Raw genomic sequence first — 24325 nt, forward strand, 5'->3', positions numbered from 1 at the left:
TCCTATTCCGGTTCATTATCGATTAGAAACGAACAGGGACCACGAATTTAGGTCTAGATCCGAACGGTTGAACGAAGCCAGATCATCGGATTAGCTAGTTGATTTCATTATGGATTAATTATATATTGTTTACAAAGCTAACAAAAATATATTAGAAGAAGTAATATAAATAATGCTGATAATGAAATATTTTGAATAATCGTAATTTTAAAAGCATGGCCTAAATAATTCGGTTGATGCTCCGGGTCCTAAAGCTAAAAATAATGGGATAGTGAACTGACATACAGACATTTCTCCGCCTGTCCATATCCCCTGTTACCTTTTAATTTTGCTTTCTTTGAAGCCTTCGAATGGAGATCTCAAACGTCCAAATCTTACGAAATTTAAAGTAGAAAACTTCCTGTTAGATGATTGGATCACAAACTTATAAATCTTGATAAAAAAAATACTTTAATTAGAGGGAGAATCCCTTGCCAGCAGCAGCTTAAAGCATCCAATGATACATGATCATCATTTACAATTCATGCAATATTTGTACCGATGTATAAAAATATTTCTGCAGAATTTACAGCTTTAATTACCCATGAATTGAATGAAAAAAATATTCTTGTGATGTCCTCACTACAAAAAAAAAAAATCTTGTGATGTCCTCGTGTGTTCCGGTGGTTGAGAGTTGGGGAACGATGGATTCGGCATCCCTGCCAATTTTCTGAAGTGGAGAAGTGGTGGTAACGATGAAAAAGGTTTCATGGTTTTGAAATTGAACTGTTTTTTTCGTGAAATTTGTGTACAGTTATCCTGAAATCCAGCATTTGGATAAGTTTTCTTTTCTTGCTAATTGGCTTGGAACATGGAGTGCCAAATCACCGTTTTAGAACTGGACCCAGGCAAAAAGGGTTTACTTTTGAGTAGAAATAATTGTGGACTACAAATTTACGGCATGACTATCCAACCCTCTCTATTTTTTAAATAGGTGACGCCATGGACTTTAAAGATGGTGTCTGATCATTTGCCTTAATTTAAAACACTATTTATTCATGGTTTATTTTATCTTTAAGCATATCTATTTTTATATATGTAGTAAATTTTAAATAAGATGGATAATTAAATAATATGTTTAAAAAATAACAGTACCATTCATTAGAGGGAAAAGATGCCCCTTTTCTCTCCTTTTCCATATCTCTATCACTTATCACATCTGTTGTAAGCCCTGCATTGGAGATCTCACATTTTCAAATATGATTGAAAAAAACTAAAAATAGAAACAAAAATCATTTTAATGGGTCACAGAGTTGTAATAAATATATAAAAAATATTTAAGAATAAGTTGCCAACAGCGTTAAACCTCCGCTACTTCCTTTTTCACATGCATGCTCCCAAAATTGTTAAACATTGTTTTTTTTTTGCAAAAAAAAAAGGGAAGAAGAAGAACATGAAAAATTGTTAAGCAGAAGAAAAAAAAACGGTGGAAAGAATCGGGACATTTTTGGTTGGGAGTTATTTTGTGGAAATTTTGAAGGAAATCGAACGGTTTGAAAGGAACCGTATATAATTAGCGCGATTCTTAGGGGTCCGTACTGTGATGCAAATTTTGTTCTAGAAAAAAAATTGTGTGTGAAGGATAACAAAAAGGAGAAGACGCTCTCAGAAATGGGGTGGATGTCCGCTTTGACGACTCGAACGAATGCGCGGCGTGCACTTTGCACGTCCAGTCCAAGTCCAGTCAAGTGGCGATACACCCAAAGCTGGATTAAAACTTACGAATTTCTCGGCGCCGGCAGCCGCGGTTTCTCGCCGTCTCGGTTGGATTACGCCGCCTCCAGCCGGGGGTCGCGCTCGCACAGCACATCAGCAGCGGCGGCGGCGGCGGCCGTAGCCCGCACCGCAACTCCGCCCACGGCGTTGGAACGGTGGCGTTGGCGCCTAGCCCTAGCCGGCATGGCCTAGCCCTCTCGCCCGATGGAAGCGTCCTTCTGGGCATTTGTTTCTGGGCACTAGTCCAGCCCAACCAACAAAATCCCCGATCTAAACAGACCGAATTGCGCCCGACAAATGAAAAGGCCCAGCAGGGTGAGTATTTAGGATTATTACATGATAGTCTGGGCCGGCGGACAGTTGTGGGTCGCACCCTTTTTTTTGGGGGGGGGGGGGGGGGGGGGGGGGGGGTCAGGGCCTATTTCGGCTGGATAGCGTGCTTCTGCTCCTCCCGCGTCCCGCGGGCCCTATTCGAACAAAACAGTGATATTGCAGTTATCTAGTAATCAAAAAACTAATTGTACAGTTATAAAAAAATCTTGAGATGGACCTTTTGAGCCTAATTAGTCCATGATTAGCCATCAGTAACAAATATGTACTAATGACGGATTAATTAGGCTCAAAAGATTCGTCTCGCGGTTTCTAAGCTAGCCGTGAAATTCGTTTTTTCATTCGTGTCCAAAAACCACTTTCGACCTCGGTTAAACGTTCGATGTGATGTTTTTGCCAAAAAATTTTGGCAACTAAACACCACATTTACTATAGCAACAAATATAAATTTATATCGTACCGAACCACTATTTATTCTATAGTGTAGTGTACTGTGGCAATCAATCTTGTCTGTTCACTGCAAATTGGACTGTTTAAAACACACCAAAGCCATTACTTTACTGCGATGCCATCCGTGTGACTGACCAGTTATGCCGTCTGCAGCAGGGTGAATTGCTGCCTGCAGTGGTGCTGCTGTGCGAGAGGTCATGTAGACGCAATGCAGAGCCCCGAAAATAACTTTATTTATATCCTCTGCTCTCCTAATTCGAAAGTACTCCTTCAACTTTTAAAATTCAAATTTATTTTAAATTAATTATTTTTTTCTCTACCGATCCACGGTCTACGTGTTGTTCAAATTTTATACATACAATACCTCTTTAAATATCTATCTATCGGTATTAATCTTGATAATGAGGGGCATTATAGTTTTGACCGCTAATGTTACCTTGAACATGTGAGTGTTGGGTTTTTGGGACAGAGGAAGTGCCATTTGTTCCAAAATGAATTCGCCTTCATCCACTTTTTGCAAACCGATGAGCTTTATTCCTTAAAACACTTCGTTTAGCTACCTAAGAACCAACATTACCTACTGACCAATGTTAATATTTTTTTACTGTGGAACTTATTACGAACATCTTAGGCTAAAAAGTTACCTCAGGACGATGGATGTTTATAGACGTAATTGTATTTACTTCAGCAATTGTATTTAGAGTGGAGGAGATGCATAGTATCGAATTAATTTGTTGAAGTCCAGGTCTAAATCCTGCATGGATTGTTTTTCTCTAACGGAAAATACCATGGATATTAAGTTTCTAGTTGCACCCAAATGTCTGCACTATATATAGCTACATGGTGCCATGTAGACCACAGTACTGGAAATGTATGGCAAATCACGACTCTAACAGTAAATAACATACATGGCTAACAAATTATAGCAAGTTAAATGTTGGCGCGATAAAGCCTGGCATCGAGACCAATAACACCGTAATATATTCACAACATTAATATCTTACTTGATCATTGTACGTGAGTTTTACAAGAATAATAACAATAATGACGTGACCATATATGAGCCTTTTAGGGTGAGGGTGCATAAATTTACATAAAATTAGATCATGTGTCTTTCGAGCAGGGAGGGGTAGTGGGTGGGTGGCCCTTGTGAGTCATGTTCAAGGACACATACGGAGTTGGTAGTCCTCCACTCATATAGTTGGACTTCTAACCATAGTTGCCACTGGTCGGCGAGAATAAATAGTTGGTTTATCGTTGAGCCAGGTCGACGTTGTTTGTTAGCCATCATGAGCTTGCATGATGATGATGCTGGCACTGAGGGGACCCGATAGGGGGAGCCCCTACTTTCCACGCCAACGTAAGAAATGATGAGTGTCTTTCCGTCACACTTAATGCTACAACGCGGGGGGCAGGCATTGCTTAGCACCACGCGTGCTTGGCATTGCACGTGCCTGACACCGTGCACATCCAATACTAAATGGCGATCGCTGAGGTGCTCCCAAGACTTGTAGACCTCTCCATGTGGGTCCTCCTAGTGGGACATAATGGATGCATCACGCTCACGGTTGTTAGGGTGCCTCAACACCTGCTCACTCTCTAGGGGGCCGGGGTTCGGGTAGTTCGACCCCTTATGCAAGGGACACGCCTTGGTCCTGAGGTGCTGCAAGTCACTAGTGAGAGAACCCTGATTCACATATCACCAATACATTATATTCTTGAGTCTTGACCACTAATTAATGTTGCCTCGATATGTGAGTGTTGGGTTTTTTTACAGAGAAAGTGCAATTCATTCCAAAAAAACACATTGGCATTCATTCACATTCTACAAATCAATGAGCCTTATTCATTAAATACTATCATTTAGCTACCTAGGCACCAACACTACCTACCCACCAATGTTACATTTTTCTCTCAAACTATTTTTGAACTCCTAAGGCCAATAATAAAATTACTTTGCCATGGTGGAAGTTTATTGTAACAGTTGTATATTTACCGTGGAGGGGATGCTACGTTGCAATACCAAGTTAAAATCCAGGTCTAAACCCTGCATGAATTTTTTTTCTTTAAAGGGATGGTAGTTGCGCCCAAATGTCAGTATCATATCCACACGGTGCCATGTGGTCGACTATGCTGAAAAATTATGGTAAGCCATAACTTCAGCAGTAAACCAAACACATGGCTAACAAATTGTAGCAACCCAAATATGTGGTGCCGGAAAGTATGGCAGCGAACCAAATAGGCACGTAGCCATAATATATTGATGGCATCAAACATATATATATGGCTCGACGTGAGTTTTACAAGAACATTAACTGGCATGATCGTACAAGAGCCTTTTTTCTTTTTGGGATGGCTTGAATTTACATGAAATTAGATCATCTCGGGAGATTCGTTAAAAAATCCCTATCCAAGAAACCTAAACCGTATGGAAAAAGCTTCGTCATACTATCGATGCTTTAGGTGGTTATCATTTGGCTTTTTAAGGGAAAAAAACGAAATGGCATATTTTTAAATGAAAAATAATTATGAATTAAACTTTTAAGCAAGTGTTCTAGGCAAAGGTTGAAAAATAAACAATGAAAAAAATCAAAACCAACTCTAAACTTAAGGTTAAAAATTCAAAATTTTGCTAAAGCGAAAAAAGTGAGACCATCAGTATAACACATGCACGTGTTTAATTAGCTTGGCACCTAGAAAGTTTATGTCTAGACGTGTTGCCACTAGCTAAACATTTTTATGAAATCCACTTTACGCTAAGTTGTCCACTAGATTTCACCTCGAGACAAATACAGAGGCTACACGCACGCATAGACATCCAGTTAACCGGTCGGCTGTCTAACAATACCATACGCTCGAGTGGCTAGATTCGAGAAACTAATTAACACGCACGGTGAAGTGCTGCAGGGAAGAACGAAAGAAAGCACCCGCGGTTGAGCTTAAGCATTGCGAATTCTCTTTGCACGTATACACAACTCGGTGAAAATCCAGCAGCTAAAGCGGGAAGAAAACGCCAGCCGAAACCCCCCGGTTTTCACCACTGAAACCCTGAATACTCCGGTCAACACGACGGGGGCTTGCTTCTATCGCTTTATGGCTTCAGTGCTCTCTCTGTTGACATCCTTCGAGAGTGAGAGGACAAAATAAAAAAGAAAAAGGAGAGAAGAACTGAAGAGAGCTGATGACTGTTCACGCAAGCAAAAGCTACAAGATTTGCTTGCTTTTAGTCACTTCTAGCTTATTTCGCGTTATGAGATTTCCTTTTAGTCATTTCAGTAGTCAATTTTAAAAGTTTAAGTTGATTAAATTTTTTTTCTAACATACGATTGTCTCTGAAATTATTGAAATGATTAAAATGATACTCTCTCCATTTCATAATGTAAGATATTTAATTTTTTTTGTTTGTAATGTTTGACTATTTGTCTTATTCAAAAAATTATGAAAATATCATTTATTTTGCTCGTGACTTTCTTTATAATCAAATAAACTTTAAGCACGACTTTATCATTTTTCATATTTGTACTAAATTTTTAAATAAGACGAAGGGTCAAACGTCGTAAAAAAAATCAAACGTCTTATATCATGAAATGGAGGTAGTAAAAATTAATAAAAAATGGTTATATTATGATATAAATTTTAAATCTTGAAAATATTTATGTTTTGGTAAGGATAGAGTAGACGGGAGAAACGTACGTGTGCTGTATCTAAGCCGCCGGTGGCTATCGCCGCGTTTGACTGCCGGCAATGTTGCCCATGGGCCCACCGTGCAGCCTCTGTTCTGTCTAGCTCCGACTCGTTGACCCTCTGCTTGCTGACGAGGCCAACTGCCGGCGCTTTTCGATTCTCTTGGGTGAAGAGAACTCGTGCACGGCCTCTCTGTCTTTCTACCGTGGTTTTGGGTAAATTGCAAAATGGTCCTCTGGTTTGGACCAATATTACAAGACTTGCTATGTCGTCAGAAACAGTAATAATTCCTTCTATGATTCTATGTGAAAAATTGTGGAATCAACTTTAACTACATGCAGATGGCTGTGTTTTTGAGCAGCATAGGGATAATTGTGACGAAGGAAATGCGACTAAATTGGATAAACAAGAACGGTACACTTCATTTGGCTAGATGTGTGCTGAGTTGGCCTTTGTAGGCACGCTTTATTCTATCTGATCTGTAGTTCTGTACTACATGCATATTGGGTTGGTGTTTATACACAATTGTTTCGTTTAACTAAAGTGATGCATAATACTCTCTTTATTTTATATTATATAATTTTTTATCAATATTCATATTTATCTATTCATTAATATATATTGTTTATACATGCTGTCTGTATTCATCAGTATCTATATAAATTTAGTTAACACTATGTGAAACAAAGGTCGATGTATATTTCACAATGGCGGATATGTCATGGGGCTAGCTAGGGAGTCTCTAGCCCTCACAGGTTCTAATACCATAGAGACCTCCTAAGTCCCCACTAAATTTTCTACCATAGGTGTATAGAAAGATAGGCTAAATTGTTTCTAAAACTTGAAGAAGAAAGATTCAGTCTCGACTAATACTTTTTTTGACGAAACAAATCCTACTGGTGGGCATCGGTAGCATTTCGAAAGATTCAGTCACTTGTCATCGTAGCAGTGTGAGCTCTGTTGTGTTCAGTAACGAAGCCATCAATATGATCTAACCCCAGCGACGAAGTGTGTTTATTAGCGATCGACGATTTGTTTGCATCACTGGCGGTGTCCTTTAATTCCAGGGCTCTATCCTCTATAAATGTACGCCATAGGTCTCTGAAGGCATGTATACATGTATAAATATTTATGAATAAATTTGATTTTTTTGCATCTATAGATATGTTTTGGGGTAGGTGCAATGTTTCCAAGATAACGTCCATCTCTACGAGGAGAATCCCCCTTCGGCAATACATGTATGTGCTGTTAGACGCCCAAATAAGTGTTGCTAGAGTCTACCAACACAGTTAGTATTTATTGCCTTTGCTGACGTTGTAAGGGTCTATGGCAATAGATGCATACGCGTTGGTACCATGTAGAAAAAAGTATTGCAAGGTTGCAACACATAAGTTAGGCTAGAGCAGCACTATTATATGTTGCTACCTTCGATAATCATTGCTTCATCTTTTTTAATATTATGTATTATTATTAGTCAAATATCACACTACTAGTACTCAATCAGACATAAAAAGGGTTACCATTTCTTGCCAGTTGCTATGAAAATACAACTCCACTGCGCACATGTGCAGAGTCATTTATCTCTGAATCATATTTGGAGTTCCATTGTCGAGAAGAAAGATTATTGAAAAAAGGTAAAATTAGGATTTCCCCAAGAACATCTCTAACAATAATGTCAGCTTGAAATTATGAGTACCCTGTAGCTGTAAATTTGTCAAGTCATTCTTGAAACATGCAAATGTGAGTTATAGATGCGTTTCTTGTAAAACTAAATCTAGAACCTATTTACAAAAGGGGCAGCGTGCTAAAAGCAGGAACCAGTTACCACTTACTAGATCACCTGAGAGGACGAGGATAGTGGCCGAACCATCAGGGTTGGCTCCTTCTGCACAACAAAAGCGTGACTACGGTGGCTGATTTGGTTAGAGCCGGTGCGGCCAGGGCGAAGACGAGGTGCATATGGTGGCAGCGGTGGGGTTCAGATCGGTGCAGCGTCTCCAGGGTCCATCATCCCAGGCATCAATGCGCATAGGTGGTAGGATTAGGGTGAAGACGAAATGACAACGATGCAATTGCGGTAGGGATCGACGAAGCCTATGCGAAGAGCAGGCGCTGTGCGGTGGCGACCGCTATTCTGTCGAGGAATTACAAGGGGAGATTTTCATTGTGGAAGCTTTAGGATAGAGTGGTTAAACAAGGATGATCGTGGGCTAGATTTTTTTTTTGTTGACTCGGACGTGGCTGCCTGGCCGGTGGCCCTCATGGATACACAGTATTGAAGATTTTGCAACGATTATTGATTTCGTGGCAAGCTATGCGTTGGTAGAAGGGTGTTTCTGTTGTAGCAAGCCCTTACAAGTAGCATGCATTCTTTTTTAGAGTTTGCTGTAATATAAACTTATACACACATTTAAGGGAATTTACTTTAACAACATGTAGAGAGCTTTATTTGAGGCATTTCTAACAAAAGAGAAACTATAGCCCGGGAGTAGTTAAAAAGAAGGAAATGCAACAAGCTGGAGGTGCATGGATCGTGGATCGATATGTACAATTTGGGCTGGCTTGTTATTTTTCTTTACTGGGTTTGTAAAAAGAAGAAGAAGAAGAAGCAAGATATAATGCCTTTTGGAATTTGTGAACATGTGTTACCCGTGTATGTCGAGTTGTAATGCATGAATGCTAAGTTTGGCTCGAAGGAACAAAACTATATATACTACTCTATTTTTGCCTACATTTAACCATTTGTCTTGTTAAAAAAACTACATAATTATTAATTATTTTTATTCATAATTTAATTTATTAGTAAATACACTTTGAACATGACTTATAATTTTATTTATTTGCATAAAAATTATAAATAATACGAATAACCAAATATATATATTTGAAACTTAACGACCTCAAATATAAAACAGAAGAAGTACCTCATACATTAAGTTATGCATAATACATATACACTTTTCTTTTCTTTCATTAGGCACATCCTACCGTGTGGCATGAATCATATTTTGAGACGTTCTCAGCAATTTATATCTGATGATATATATGGCTCCATTCATATGTGTAAAAATTATAACAAATTATACAAAGAAAATGTTGGAATTTGCATAGATACTGCCTCCCATTTTATTTGTTTGACGTTGGTTAGTTCAAAATTGAACTAATCAACGTCGTATATTTGCATATGAAGGGAGTACTATTTTTTGGGGTAATTGCAAAATGCTGCTAGGAGAACTAGAACAATATCGACAAGTTCTTACGAGTAGTGATAAATCTTTCTACGATTTTAATTTCTGTACAAACATGTCTGAGGAGAATATACCTTGAACTAGAACTTAAGTAGATACTAATTTATACCTTGAACATGTACACCCTGCGTTTCATAACATAACTCTTTACAGTGTTGGCTATACTTAAGTAGATACTAATTTATCTAGACAATATAAACCACATATATAGATCGTTGAATGAATCTTTGTAAGAATATAAAAATCTTATAATACGAAATGATGGAGCAGCTGAACTAGCTCTGTTGAGATCATCTCTAACAAATAGGGTGACGATATAATTAGACAAGGAAATTCAACATATTGTAGTTGTGGACTTGTGGTGCTGTACTTACTGTTTCCATTAGTGGACATTGTAACAGAGCTAGATAGATATATGCTAAGTTAATCGTTTGTGGAATGAGAGACTAATGTACGGAGTAAATGCTAAAAGCTGGTGCTAGCAAACAATTTGTTCACGTAAAAAAGCCCAGAATAACGCATGCATGCTTTTTAATTTGTTCACGAGGTGGTACCGTGGTAGTATAGCCTATCAGCCTATCAGGGACATGGATCATAGCTTCAAGTGTTAATCCCAGCTGTCCATGCATAGGAGCTCGCGTGAGTCTTGGCGGCGGCAGCGTGGCGCTGTCTTTGGAAGGCCCCATCCCGGTCCCATGCATTTGCGCTTTCAGCCATTTGAACTCATGTACACTCCCACGATATTCCTGAAATGTGCCTGGAAAAGTTTGGATTTGCATGTACATATTAGAATGAATAGTTGTATGTCGATCACGTTCTTGCTGAGAGTTTTCACGTGGTGTTTTATGTTAGCATTAAACATGTTACCATGTTAGTAATTTTTCTCGTGTACCTAGCTTTCTAAAGTGCTGAGAGCATCCACGTCGTGATATATTCTCCATGGAGCCATCGTCAATCCTACCATGAGAGCAAGCCGTGATATATTCTCATCTTTAGTTATCTTTTCCTTTATATAGAAAAAAAAAACGATATATTCGTGAATGTAATATAGTTTATGAATAAAACTTTTATACATATATTTTTAGCGTTATAAAAGTAAAGATTAAAAAGCAAACCATGATAAAAAACTCTAAAATTAACTCCAAACATAACATTAAAATTTTAAATTTTAACTTATAAGCGAAAAATCGTTATGCTCGGCTCCTCTCCATATGGGAGTACCAGACAAGCATCAACTATGCACTGGTTGGATGCGGGTTGTCGCATGGGCTGGGCTGGACGTATAGCCATTTCCTTTCGGCAATTACATCAACTGAAAAAGCAAAAAGCTTGTTTACCTGCAAACGGTAAGGACGGGTTCAGTTTCAAGAATCTTAAAAAGAAACAAAATAATTTCACGAGAAGGGCAGGGGGGAGATTCAAATTGTGCCAAAACCAAAACCGGGTGAAACCAGGGGCCTGAGTCCGCCCATCGCTCGCAGCTGTTTCCCAAACCGCCCTCCGTGGGGGGCCGGGATCTTCTGCGCGCGTCGGGAGCCGTGGCCGCGAGGGCCTCGCGCGGGCGGCGCACGGGATCCCTGGGTGGTTTTTCCGCCCGCGGGGGGGCGGGTCTGTGTGCTCCCGCGCCCCGCTGGTGGTGCGGCGCAAAACCGACTACAACTTGTGCCGCTGCCGCGCGCGGCCGCACGGATCCGCCACGAAACCGGCGGCCGCCGCCTCCTCCGCGCCTCTTCCTCCCCCTCCTCCTCGTCTCGTCACGCACCCACAACTCTCTTCTCCTCCGGTCTCCGGCTTTTTATTCCCCCCCGCCTCCCTCGCTCGCTGCTGTTTTCTTCTCACCGGAGGAGCACCAGTGTGCTGCCTACTAGTACGTGCGTGCGAGAGAGACGAGTTTGTGTTCGACGAGATGGAGAGAGGCGATGGTGGAGGAGGCGGAGGGGGTGGGATGGGGCCGAGGGGGGTGGTGGGGACGGCGGCAATGCTGGGGCTGGACATGCACCTCGCCCACCCGCCGATGCACGCCGCCGCGTATCAGCAGCCGGACCACCACGGCGGGGGCGGGGGGTTCCAGCAGGTGGCGGCGGTGAGGCAGCAGCAGCAGCAGCCGCCGGCGTACTCGCCGTACTCGACGAGGGTGGTCAAGGCGCCGGGGCATGAGGATGAGATGGGCAACGGCGCCGGGAAGAGCGGCGGCGGCGTGGTGCAGCAGCCGGGGTCGGCTGGGTGCCCGTGGACGCGGATGAAGTGGACGGACGGGATGGTGCGGCTGCTGATCAACGTGGTGTACAGCGTCGGTGACGACGGCGATGGGGTGGCGGCGAGCGCGGCGGGAGGGAAGGCCGCGGTGGCGGGGCACGGGAAGGCGGGCGGCTCGGGGGGCCACGGCGGCGGGCACGGGCAGGCGGCGGCGCAGCAGAAGAAGGGCAAGTGGAAGTCGGTTTCGCGGGCGATGATGGAGAGGGGTTTCATGGTGTCGCCGCAGCAGTGCGAGGACAAGTTCAACGACCTCAACAAGCGATACAAGCGCGTCGTCGACCTGCTCGGCCGCGGCAAGGCGTGCAAGGTGGTCGAGAACCACGCGCTGCTCGACGCCATGGACGAACTCACCCCCAAGGCCAAGGACGAGGCGCGCAAGCTGCTCAGCTCCAAGCACCTCTTCTTCCGCGAGATGTGTGCCTACCACAACTCCGGCGCCGCCGCGGCCAACGCCGCGCATGCGCCGCACGGCGGCGCCCCCGGCGAGGCCACCGCCTGCTTCCACCACCCGCCGCCCGCGTCCATGGCCGCTGCCTCATCCGCCGCGCGCCAGGCGGCAGCGGCGTCGATGGCTCCTTCCCCTGGCATGAAGGACTCCTCTGCTGGAGCGGAGGATGACGACGACGACAGCGACGACGTCCCCAGCAGCAACGAGGTCGACGACGATGACGATGATGATGACGACGACGACGAGGAGGAGGTTGGCCCAGGGATGAAATCCCGCCGCATCTACGGTGGCCACCGCGTCCACCATCATCACCACCACAACGGCCACCACAAGCGTCACCGCGGCGACGACGTCTCATCCGCGGCCGCGGGGGACGACGACGACGAGGGCGGCGGCGGGAAGCGTGCGAGGGGGTCCTCAGCAGCAGCCGGCGGTGGCGACGACGAGGGCCCCTCCGCGGTGCAGCAGCTCCAGAGCGAGCTGGCCGCTGCCGTGGCCGGCGGCGGCGACCCGCAGCAGGTGCGGCAGTGGGTCCGGCGGCGCGCGGTGGAGGTGGAGGAGCAGCAGGTGGCGCACGAGGTGCGCGCCTACCACCTGGAGCGCCAGCGGCTCAAGTGGGAGCGGTTCCGCGCCAACAAGGAGCGGGACATGGAGCGCGCGCGCCTCCGCAACGACCGCCTCCGCATCGACGGCCGCCGCATGCTCCTCCTCCTTCGCCAGAAGGACCTCGACTTCGACATCGCCGAGGCCAACTCCTCCTCCGTCGACCACCTCACCTCCTCCCCCGCCCCTCCGCTCGCCGCCGCGCTCCAGCAACCACTCGGCTCCAGCCCCTCCACCGCCGCCGGCCACCCAAACTAAAGGCAAAAGCAGCAGCAGCAGCCATGCACGTTGCCCCTGCAACTTGCCATTCCTAGTAATCCGCTCTCCTTTTTAAGTAATAACTTAAAAAAGTTTTAGTATAAACTAGCTGTAGCATCATGCCGTGGTAGTGTGTGCGCGCGCGCCCACAGCGTCAGTGACCCTGTGTGTGTCTGCTTTATGGTTTGGTCATGTGTCAGATCAGACTTGCTACAATTGGTTGGCCAGTTGGGCCTGTAGTTCTTTCATCAACGAGGTAGGTGTTGGTAGAGATGCCTAGCTAGGGAGTGAGATTGTGAGATTCGGTTATAATGTGAATTAATAGTACTGCAATATTGTGCTGCCAATGGTGTTTTTAATTAGCATGCTACTGTTTCAGTTTCATATGCATAGGATAGGTAAAATAGGTAATCATTTATTTATATACTCCCTCTGTCCCAGAAAAAACCAATTCTCTGATTTTCGTGTCCAACGTTTGACCATCCGTCTTATTTAAAAATTTTTCAAGAAATTAGAAAAAAAATTAGTCCTACGTAAAGTACTATTAATGATTTATCATCTAACAAAAACAAAAATATCAATCAAAAAAAAATTTAAATAAAACGAAGAGATAAAAATTATAGGTAAAAAGTGAAAAATTGGTTTATTTCGGACGGAGGGAGTATGTTTATTGCTTTACTGCTTGAGCTTGTCTTTTTTTTTTCTAAAAGCTAACGGGTGCTTTACTACCGTCCCATCTGATATTTAACACTTATTATAACTATTAAACATAGATTATTAATAAAACTCATTCATAATTTTGGACTAATTCGCGAGATAAATCTATTGGACTTAATTAATTTAGAATTAGCTTATGTGATGCTAAAATAAACATGCGCTAATTATGGATTAATTAGGCTTAAAAAATTGTCAGGTGAATTAGCTCTTATTTATGTAATTAGTTTTATAATTAGTCTACTTTTAATATTTATAATAAGTGTTCAAATATCTGATATGACATGAGATTAAAAATTTTAGACCCGTTAAAACCTCTAAAATTTAAATTTTTAACCTTAAATTTAGATTTGATTTCGAGTGTGTTGAATGGTCTCGCGTTCGTTTTTAACCTACTATTCGTACCACTTCATGCCATTTCTTAATGCGCGTGTATTCACATATAAACATGTAATTATGTACGTTTAAACGTATGCACGGACTAAACTTTTGATTTATATTTATGTTAGAACCTACTTAGTGTAAATTAACCTGAAAAGAGTTGAGTTTTATTTTTTATATGCCAACTTCAATGTAAGTTTCCAGTACTCAAAATTAAGATTTTCAGGGTTCAATATAGTTCAATTTAAAACCGAAATTCATAGACTTATATGGTAAAATATTTTACCATATATCAAATTATAAATTGGCATTTCAAGAATTTGACAAATGTTTGAACAACTTAAGGTCCAAAAGTGAAATTTGATCGTTTGGATATTTCTTATTATCCTTATTTACAAATTTAAACTTTAGTTTGTAGAATAGACCCCCAATCAATATATGTACAAATTAAAAAAATATATATATGATGTACTTTAATCTTAAACACGTAAATCCTGGCCATAAGTGAAGTTTACAACATTAGTACTTAAAAACAAAAAATAAAATAGAAAAAGCTAAATTAAACTTTACTAATAGACCATCCAAATAAAGTTTTACTACTCCCTCCCTTTCATAATGTAAGAAGTTTTAGCTATGCTTAGATTCATCTATTAACCAATATATATTGTTTATATACATGTCTAGATTTATTGATTTCTATATAAATTTAGGATACGCTAGAAAATCTTACATTATGAAACGGAGGTCGTACTATCTAGGTTGCATTTGGTAAGAGGGTGATAAGTTAACTTACTCGGTGTGGTAACATAGTAATAATTAGTACATGATTAATTAATTATTAATTATTAAAATATATAAAATAGATTAATATGATTTTTTAAAACAAATTTCCTATTAATTTTTTTTTAAAAAATACACTATTTAGTAGTTCGGGAAACGTGCGCGCGGAAAATGAGGGATTAAGTTAACTTACGGCTGGGGGTGAACGTGACTCTAGTACTAGTAACAGATAAAGCTTACTTACGATTGGTAACTCAATAAGAAGCGATTAAGACCATCCCAAAAGTTGTTCTATCCCATCCGACGAAGGGTAAAAGTAGAGCTTCAACAGAACATCATTCACATCCTTTATTTTTAGATGTCATCTATATCAGAAGAGAGAAACTGTATAGTTAGATGTTCTCTCTGTATTCTCTAAAGATATATGGAACATATCATATATAGATAATATATTGGAGTACAAAGAGATATGAAGGATAAAACTGTTTTAGATGATCATCCAAATGAACATATGTTGACCAAGTTTAGATGAGTTGTTGAGGATGCTCTAAGCGGCTTGCTAGATTAATGGTAAGCGGTAACATAAGTATATATATGCGACAAAATAACTGGGTAATCTTGGATCATGCAGCATATCAAAGCTTTAATATTTATCTGGATGAGTAAATTAAGTCATCATCGCTTAATTAGCATCATGCCGTAGTCATATATACATTTTCACTTCCAATTTATTTACTCCCTAAAAATCCTATTACCAAAGGTACCTGTTATTATAAATATATATTCAATAAAATAAAGGGATAATCATTTATCTGAGGTATAGGAAAAAAAGATACACTACGATCCATCCGTGGTAGTTCAAGAAGCTTGCAACGTGTCCGTTCTAACGTACGTTTATTTTTATACTTGATTAATGGGGTGTTTGGGACAAGATACTAAACTTTAGTCTCTTGTCCCATCGGATGTTTGAACACTTATTATAAACAGTAAACGTAGAGTATTACTAAAACTCATCCATAATCTTGAACTAATTCGCGAGACGAATCTATTAGAGCAAGTACAAAGTAGGCTATAAACCAGCTATAAGTATATTTTAAAGAGATAAAAGATGAAAGAGAAGAGAAGTGAGCTATTAATTTATAGTCAGTTGCAGCACAGGCTCAAAGACATAATGTGTGTATGACGGATGGGGTCGGATATTAATTGTGTAGTCTATGACTATTGTATGCATTGACTATTAAGTTGGCTATAGACCATTTGTAGCCAGTAGCTGGCTATACTATTGAACTTGCTCTTAAGCATAGTCAATCTATGATTAGCATATATGATGCTACAGTAAACATACACTAATTATGGATTAATTAGGCTTAAAAAAATTGTCACGTGAATTAGCTCTTATTTTTGTAATTAATTTATAATTAGTCTACGTTTAATATTTATAACAAATGTCCAAACATTCGATGTGACATGGGGTTTAGCCCTATATATCTACACATCCCCAGCAGATCCATTCAGATATGATCTTCTAAATCCAGTGCAGATGTGATCGATGAGTGAGATGTCGCTTCTTTTGCTGATAATTGTCAATAACCCATTAGCTAGAGATAAGAAAAACAAAAAAGAGAAAGGACGGCAATCCGTCTCTCACAGCCTCATGTCCAATTGAATACCACTCATATGGGTATCTAAAAAAAAAACATCAGCTAATATATCAGTGCCGTACGAAGTACATTGATCCAGTGTACATCAGTGCATATATATTCTTAATTTCTTATTACTAGCTCATTGCGGATGATCATGTGGATGCCGCTTCGTCTTGCACAGCTAACCGGCCTGTGAATAATCTATTATCGATTAGATTAAAAAAGGGACGATATTAATTAAGTAATATCATATCATATCGCTGGTATTTTTGCTGTTGCAACCTGGTCGGGGAGAGCTATATGTTGGAGTAGTAATTAAGTAGTAGCAGCAGCACAAAAAGCAGTTTTTATCATAGTAATCACATGTTGGTCGATTTCTCTTGCATTTCAGCTAGCTAGCTACGTCGATCGGATGAAGCGAAACGTGCAGCATCAAGAATATGTCATGCATGACGACGACGGACGGCCGGTCTTAGCTAGCTAGCTTTTCACGTACACATATATATGCACTAGCTGGGGTACTCGTCGATCAGCTAATGGTTAATCATTCGGTCGTTTATATGTGCGACTATGCGTACGAACCACGTACGATGGATGACACACGTACGATGTATCAGTATTAGCTTATAGTAGAGGACAAACATTCATCATGCTTGTACCAAAATTCAAATGCAATGCGTTTAATTAATATACACCCTGCAAGTCCTGAACAAGAGGAATAAATTAAGACAGACAGTACGATATATATGGACTATAGCATTTTGTTTTTCATGTACCGAACATTTAGGGCTTGTTTAGTTCCAAAAAAATTTCCCAAAAATATCACATCGAATATTTAGACACCTAAATGAAGCATCAAATATACATAAACATTAAAACTAATTACACAGTTACGGAGAAAATCGTTTGACGATTCTTTTCAGCCTAATTAGGACATAATTAGTCATAAGTGCTACAGTAACCAACATGTGCTAATGACAGATTAATTAGACTCAAAAGATTCGTCTCGTAGTTTTCAGCCGAAATCTGAAACTTATTTTTCCATTGGTGTCTGAAAACCTCTTCCGACATCCGGTTAAACGTTCGATGTGACCCCTTTAGCAAAAATTTTTGCCAACTAAACAACCCCTTAGATGAGCCATGTGCACTGTTGGAGTGGATCTAGAACAGTCATGTATGGCATGCAAGCTAGTAGGGCGACGGCAAGAAGAGGGCAACTAGGTTGCATCGGGAGGGATGGAACAGTTAGATTATCTTTTTTTTCACGCGCATGCTTCTCGAGTAGTTAAACAGTGTGTTTTCTATAAAAAAATTTATAGGAAAGTTACTTTAAAAATCATATTAATCTATTTTTTAATAATTAATATTTATTTATTTATTTATTAATCTATCTCTATAGTTTTCGCGCCATATTACGCCGAACACAACCTACTTCCATAGGTGAAGCCAACCGAAAATATTAGCAAAAATTGCTCCACTACATAGCACGATGAAGAATAAACTAAATTAAAGTAATGTTTTAGTTAAAAAAATTAGAAATTTCGTTAAGGTTAGCTAACCCCAACAAACAGGGCAAGGTCCACGTCTCCTTCCAAGAGTCGCTATACAACTCAAGCTACACCAGGTTACGAGCTCTTGCCAACACAACGTTGTATCTTCTATTGCTAGGCATTAGGGTGGTGTCCGGCTAGGATCATCAAAAATCGATGTTTCTTGATAGTGGTTATCGTAATTATCAAGATCAATATCCATTTAAAACTATCATAATACTCCCTTCATATTTAAATATTAGACGTTGGTCCAGTGTTAAAAAAAACAGAAGGGAGTATTGCACAGACTGGTTTTAAAGTCCCACGATAACACAAACCCTATTTGTGGCCATCGGCGTGGAGCCTCGGCGACAACGGGCCTCAGTAGCGGGTTGGTAGGAGAGGGGATGGAACGGATGCAGTAATATCATCTTTTGGCACTGTACCGACGTGGCAGCCCTACAAGACACTTACGTGGCAGTCTTCCCGGCCACGTAGGAAACGGGCCGGCCGAGAAAAGAAAAGCGACCCACCGGCGGCCACGGGCCCACGAGAAATACAGGCCCAAAAACGAGCGAGCTCGCTCGTTTTTCCGCTTCTTGGTTCGCAAGCCCTCCACGCCGCCTCCGCCTCCGCCTCCGCCTCCTCTCGCGATGGCGTCGAGGGATCTCCGGCGGCTGCTCGACGGCGCGGCCCTCGTCGCCCGCGAGGCCGCCAGGCACGCCTCGGGCCGCGACGTCCTCAGGTCCGCCCTCCTCGCCGCCACCGACCTCGCGGGGCTCACCAGGGGCACCCCGCGCAGCCCGAGGCCCCCGCGCCTTGGACCCCACTCTGCCGCCGCCGCTGGCGGCGGCGAGGCGGCCGAGGCTCGTTCTTCGTCTTCCTCCGTTGTGTACTTCTCTCACGACGATGCAGGTCCCGTCTCGCCGCCGCCGCCGCCGCAGGATCCCCCGTTGGAGCCGCGGCCACCTGCGCGTGAATCCCCGCACCCTGCCCAGACGGCAGGGATCACCGACGCCAATACAAGCGGGGTAGCTGCAGCTGAACGCGAAGCTGTGGTGGTGGCCGGACCACCCGATGGCGAAGCCCCTCGCCCCTCGCCCTCGCCCTCGCCGGTGTCGGTGGAGAAGAGGCGGCGGCCTCGGGAGCGGAGGGTTCCCTCCACCCCATTCTCCAGAGCGCTCGGGTCAGTATGCCACACCATGCGTCGATTTGAACCCGGAGAAATGCGTAATTGTTCATTTGTGAAATTACGAACCGAACAGTGTGTAAATCGTGTCGTTTTGCAAATTTTGTGCCGGCAAAATTTAAGGTTTGCAGGTCTGGGCGCCGGGCTCGCATGGGGAACGCTTCAGGAATCAGCTCGGCGGGTGGTGTATGGCAGACCGGCGGACACAGATGGCAAGCGTTCTGCTCTCTCGCCCTTCTTGTCTGACCAGAATGCTGAGCGTATCGCCCTTGCGCTGTGCCGGATGCGGGGGGCAGCGCTCAAGGTGGGACAGATGCTGAGCATCCAGGACGAATCCCTTGTGCCCCCGCCGGTAGTATCTCAAAACTGGTTACACAAGATTTGATTTAGGTTATAGTTTTCTATTTGTTCTCTATCTAGTGATTAACCGCTCACATTCTGGTGATCAACCAGTCACATTGATGTTGTATGTGATAATGTAGGTCTTGGCAGCTCTTGATATTGTTCGCCAAGGTGCTGATGTTATGCCGAGGAAACAGCTCAATTCAGTTCTCGATGCTGAGCTAGGTCAGGACTGGTCCTCCAAGTTGAGGAGTTTTGACTATGAGCCGCTAGCTGCTGCAAGTATTGGACAGGTTCGTCAAGCAGAGTCATCTTTCTATTATCATCGTAATACGTAACTATGGAAGGAAGAGTGGCAGATCCAAGATTTCATTGTGTTAGGTACTTGGATGGTGCAGAAAATTTTAAATATGATTAGTAATTATTATTGAGAAATTAGAAAAAAAATGCATAACTTGTAATCTTGACAACTCTAATATAGCACATCTTAAATGCTTTAAATCTTGACTATTGCCTAGTTGCTCTTTAATTTTTTATGGTTAAGAATACTGTCAAGCAGTTAGGGAAACATACTCATGGGAAATGAAGGGAGTTTTTCCCCTCTATCCTCTAAATGAGCACAACCGAAGGAGCTTGCTTACATCCTGAACATATTGTTGGTGACCCCATGCTCTAATATAGCTGCACCAAAGCCAATGAGAAACCCGTTGCTTATCTATTTCTTACTCCTTTTAATCAGGTCCATCGGGCGGTCTTAAAGGATGGTTCAGATGTTGTCATGAAAATACAATACCCTGGGGTCGCAGATAGTATAGAAAGTGATATTGAGAATGTCAGACTACTCCTGACTTACACAAATCTCATCCCTAAAGGTCTCTTCCTTGATAGAGCCATGAAGGTAAATTTTGGTTGGGCTGCAGCTTGGAAAACAGCTTTCTCCTCTTTTCACTTGACATTTGACATATCATACAAATATGAGGTGCAAGTATAGCTTCCTATAAACATTGTCTGTGGAAATGGAGTTTATCTGTTTTTTTGCAAGTAGTTGAGATAACAGTATGTTACTCTATTCATGTGTACTTTATGTGAAAATAATTTGAATCCATTGTTATTTAATCTTGATTTAAGTAGCATATTACCACAATCTGTGTCCATGTATTACAGGATCTTAGTACTTGTATTATTTACTCATTGGTATATTGCACCACATGTCATATGGTTCTTAAGACCTGAATGCACTTGCACCATCATAGTGCTTTTGTGATAAACACAATGTAGATAATCCAATTTTATCATTATACAGGTGGCAAAGCTGGAGCTGGCAAGGGAATGTGATTATGTGTTAGAAGCAACTAACCAAAAGCGGTACAAAGAGTTACTATCTGATAGTGAAGGCTTTTATGTCCCTAAGGTCATCGATGAGTTATCCAGCAAAAAGGTGTTAACATCAGAGTTTGTTCCAGGTACTGTTGATCATGGAGTGGCTGATGGATTTTGTTTGTAATTTTTTTTTAGTGTCGTAAGTTATTGATTGTGCACAGTGACAGTTTTTTGAGGCATTTCATTTTGACGTTCTTGATAAACTGTGACATTTCAACTGCTTTTGCGAAAAAACAAACCAATAAAAGAAAGAAAGTGTGGTTTTATGCCATGTTGATTTTATATATATATATATATTAACATTTAGACATGGATCACCTTCGACTGATCTCACTTTGAATAATGGGATGCCGCTGTTTATTACTTTGAATCTTGTGAACCATATGGCGTAATACTTCTCTAGGGTTGTAAGTATGAAAAACCATGAATACTATTGTATTTTAATATTCAGTCATCCGTCAATAAGCTCATAGGGTAAACTGCTTTGTTCATACAGGGTCTTCATTGACCTTAGTATTCCTTGAGGAAAAACTTAACTGGTGTATTACCATAAAAATAACTATTGATACACTGCAAAATAATTCAACATTGTTACATGAAGTGAGGAAACATGGATTGTCCAAATTAGGACAATGGTAGGACATTTCACATTCCATATACTTTGCACTTGGGTCTAATGGAGTGAAAGTTAAACAGTATAGTATAGTATGAAGAACACTTGTTTTGTTCATTGGATATGTAAGCAACTAAGGGCACAATAATCATGAATTAAATCCGATAATTCCCTTTAGTAATCAATTTCATGATCCCACAATCATATCAAACAGTATGTTTAGCTACTATTATCTTTTGCAAGGAATGAACTGATTTTTTAGCGACGTAAGAATAATGGCTCATTTCTCTTGATAACCTCATCTACATGGTTCTATACAGGATTTCCCATCGACAAGGTGGCTATGTTAGACCAGGAAACCCGTAACTATGTTGGCTGTAAATTGCTTGAGCTTACAATAAAGGAGTTGTTTGTCTTCCGATTTATGCAGGCATGTTTTCTTGTATACCATCTGCAAAATTCCTAAATTACAGTTGAATATGCATCCATGTTAAAATTTCATAATCTAATCATTTTGGTATACATGACTACTTCTGGGTCTACATGACTAATACTATGTAAACCACTACTTTGCTTTTGGAAAATAAAAACAGATATTTATTGAGCCAATTAACTGTCAATTTTAGCTCATAAGCTCAATGGTTACTATTTTGTATGGTTGACATTTCATGTTTCCTGCAGTATGTATGTTTCTGATTTGCTATTCATTGTGAACTTGTGATGAAACATTTCTTTCAATTCATCATTCAACTTAATACTTTCATAGTAACTCTGTAATTTTAGTAATGCATCATAAATAACAGTAATTCTGTTAGTACTCAGCAGTAACTTCTCTTTGTGCAGACTGATCCAAATTGGAGCAATTTCCTTTACGATGAACCTACAAGGAAATTCAATCTGATTGATTTCGGGGCAGCCCGTGATTTTCCAAAACGTTTTGTAGATGACTATCTTCGTATGGTAAGGAATCACAATAATTTATTATTAACCACTTCTTATAGAAATCCATTAATAATTTCTATTCAATATTTTGAAGATGGTTGTCGATTCTGATTTGTGGTATTCGAGCAGGTAGTTGCCTGTGCAAATAGTGATAGAGCTGGTGTCTTAGAAATGTCCCGCAGACTGGGATTTCTAACAGGTGAGGAACCGGAAGTCATGCTGGATGCTCATGTCCAGGCAGCTTTCATCGTGGGCGTCCCATTCTCAAGACCAGGTGGTCACGATTTCCGTGCAAACAACATCACCCATAGCATTTCCAACCTTGGAGCTACCATGTTGAAGCACAGGATGACGCCACCGCCTGATGAAGTTTACAGCCTCCACAGGAAGTTGTCAGGTGCATTCCTAGCTTGCATCAAGATAGGGGCTATTGTACCCTGCAGGGAGATGCTGTTCGAGGTTTATGAGCAGTACGATTTTAGTGATGATCGTTCAGAAGTATTGTCCAGCACCGGATAGAAACACCGGATAGAAACATGAAAGCACAACCATTCTCCCCTTCCATTTTGGGGAATCCTTTAGTTGTTACTGGTCGGTTGCAGCTCATTTTTTTGGAGAGCCACACAACCGGCTGCTCCATTTCGGGGAATCTCTGAAAACTTGTTAGACTGAATGAATGATCTGACAAATTGTATTGTTGATAGCCTGGGAAGTGAGGATATTTTTGTTTAGGTTATGAGTTCTACAGAAACTGTATAATGCTTGTATATCTATCACTGGGGTCTGTACTTCAGATGGTCTATTTGCGGACCAATTTTCGGTCCAATAAATAAATGCATCAGAATGATGTTTGTCTGTTTAATTTGCTGATGAAAACCTTTCGAGAGTAGACCTCTACGCATTATGGTTTAAACCGTATCTTCAAATTTGTAAAAGTTAAGATGAGCGTTGCAGATCTTGGATATGCACAGGTTGTCCAGCACAAGTAATTTAAATTATCAATCTCGGGCAGAAGCTGTGGCTGTAGTTTAGTGGTGAGAATTCCACGTTGTGGCCGTGGAGACCTGGGCTCGAATCCCAGCAGCCACATTCATTCTTTTTGAGAATAAATTCAGTTTCTTTTGGGACCTTGAGAAGCTTTCATTTTCTGAAAAAAATACCACCATTTGTTTTTCTTTTTTCATTTTCTGAAAAAAAATTCCAGTGGCAACATTTCACCCTTTTTTCCCCTTATTTTGTGAAAACATTGCTAGGCTTGGGACTTTGAGAACCATTATAAAAAGAGTTTTTAGATTATGGTTTGTTTTGGGAGTTCGAGAAGTTTTCATTTTCTGAAAACAACACCACCATTTGTTATCCTTTTTTATTCTCTGAAAAAATTCCTGTGGCAACATTTCACCGTTTTTTCCCTTAATTTTTGAAAAAATATTGCTAGGCTTGGCACTTCGAGAACCATTATGAAAAGCCTTTTTGATCTGCTACCGTGAGTGCAATTGTTCACACAAATGGTACTCAAAGGGCATCCCCCTGGAAGAGAGGGAGAAAAGGCCGTATTCCTGTAGGTGTCGGAGCATCTCAGCAATGCACAAGTGGCTATAGAGAGAGAGAGAGAGAGTTTTCCGAACGGGGCCTCAGTAGGACTTCTCCACCTCCCGGCATAGAGCTTTCCCTGCCACTTTCCCGCTTAGCTACGTTGGACTGGTCACCGGATCTGATAAGCCTATGCAATGGAGTCATCCTGAGAGACGGGGTGAGAGCACTTCCACTTAGGTCGCGTTTG

General features: G+C 41.5%; 2 protein-coding genes and 1 non-coding gene across 3 annotated transcripts; all 3 read left to right on the forward strand.

Annotated features, from left to right (window-relative positions):
* The first annotated feature begins 11102 nt into the window (after positions 1–11102).
* On the forward strand, positions 11103–13493 carry LOC102701963. Its single transcript, XM_006645759.3, has one exon. The coding sequence runs from the start codon at positions 11374–11376 to the stop codon at positions 13030–13032; it is 1659 nt and encodes a 552-aa protein (XP_006645822.2). The 5' UTR covers positions 11103–11373; the 3' UTR covers positions 13033–13493.
* Positions 13494–18732: 5239 nt separating this feature from the next.
* LOC102702238 (protein ABC transporter 1, mitochondrial) lies at positions 18733–23399 on the forward strand. Its single transcript, XM_040526611.1, has 8 exons — positions 18733–19265; positions 19392–19620; positions 19751–19903; positions 20350–20508; positions 20914–21073; positions 21924–22033; positions 22447–22563; positions 22675–23399. Exons 1-8 carry the CDS (start codon positions 18733–18735, stop codon positions 23062–23064), a joined length of 1851 nt encoding a protein of 616 aa, XP_040382545.1. The 3' UTR covers positions 23065–23399.
* Positions 23400–23562: 163 nt separating this feature from the next.
* TRNAH-GUG lies at positions 23563–23634 on the forward strand. The gene has a single exon. It is a non-coding gene; the product is annotated as a tRNA-His (tRNA).
* Positions 23635–24325: the final 691 nt, after the last annotated feature.

This window comes from Oryza brachyantha, chromosome 1 (assembly GCF_000231095.2).
Source record: "Oryza brachyantha chromosome 1, ObraRS2, whole genome shotgun sequence".
In the NCBI taxonomy this organism is placed as follows: Eukaryota; Viridiplantae; Streptophyta; class Magnoliopsida; order Poales; family Poaceae; genus Oryza; species Oryza brachyantha.

Excerpts from the sequence above, each read along its gene's own strand:
- LOC102702238 (XM_040526611.1), top strand. The coding sequence starts at position 18,733 with ATGGCGTCGAGGGATCTCCGGCGGCTGCTCGACGGCGCGGCCCTCGTC. Across the intron at positions 20,509-20,913 it reads TCCTTGATAGAGCCATGAAG|GTGGCAAAGCTGGAGCTGGC; the intron begins GTAAATTTTGGT and ends ATCATTATACAG. Across the intron at positions 22,034-22,446 it reads TTGTCTTCCGATTTATGCAG|ACTGATCCAAATTGGAGCAA; the intron begins GCATGTTTTCTT and ends CTCTTTGTGCAG.
- LOC102701963 (XM_006645759.3), top strand. The coding sequence starts at position 11,374 with ATGGAGAGAGGCGATGGTGGAGGAGGCGGAGGGGGTGGGATGGGGCCG.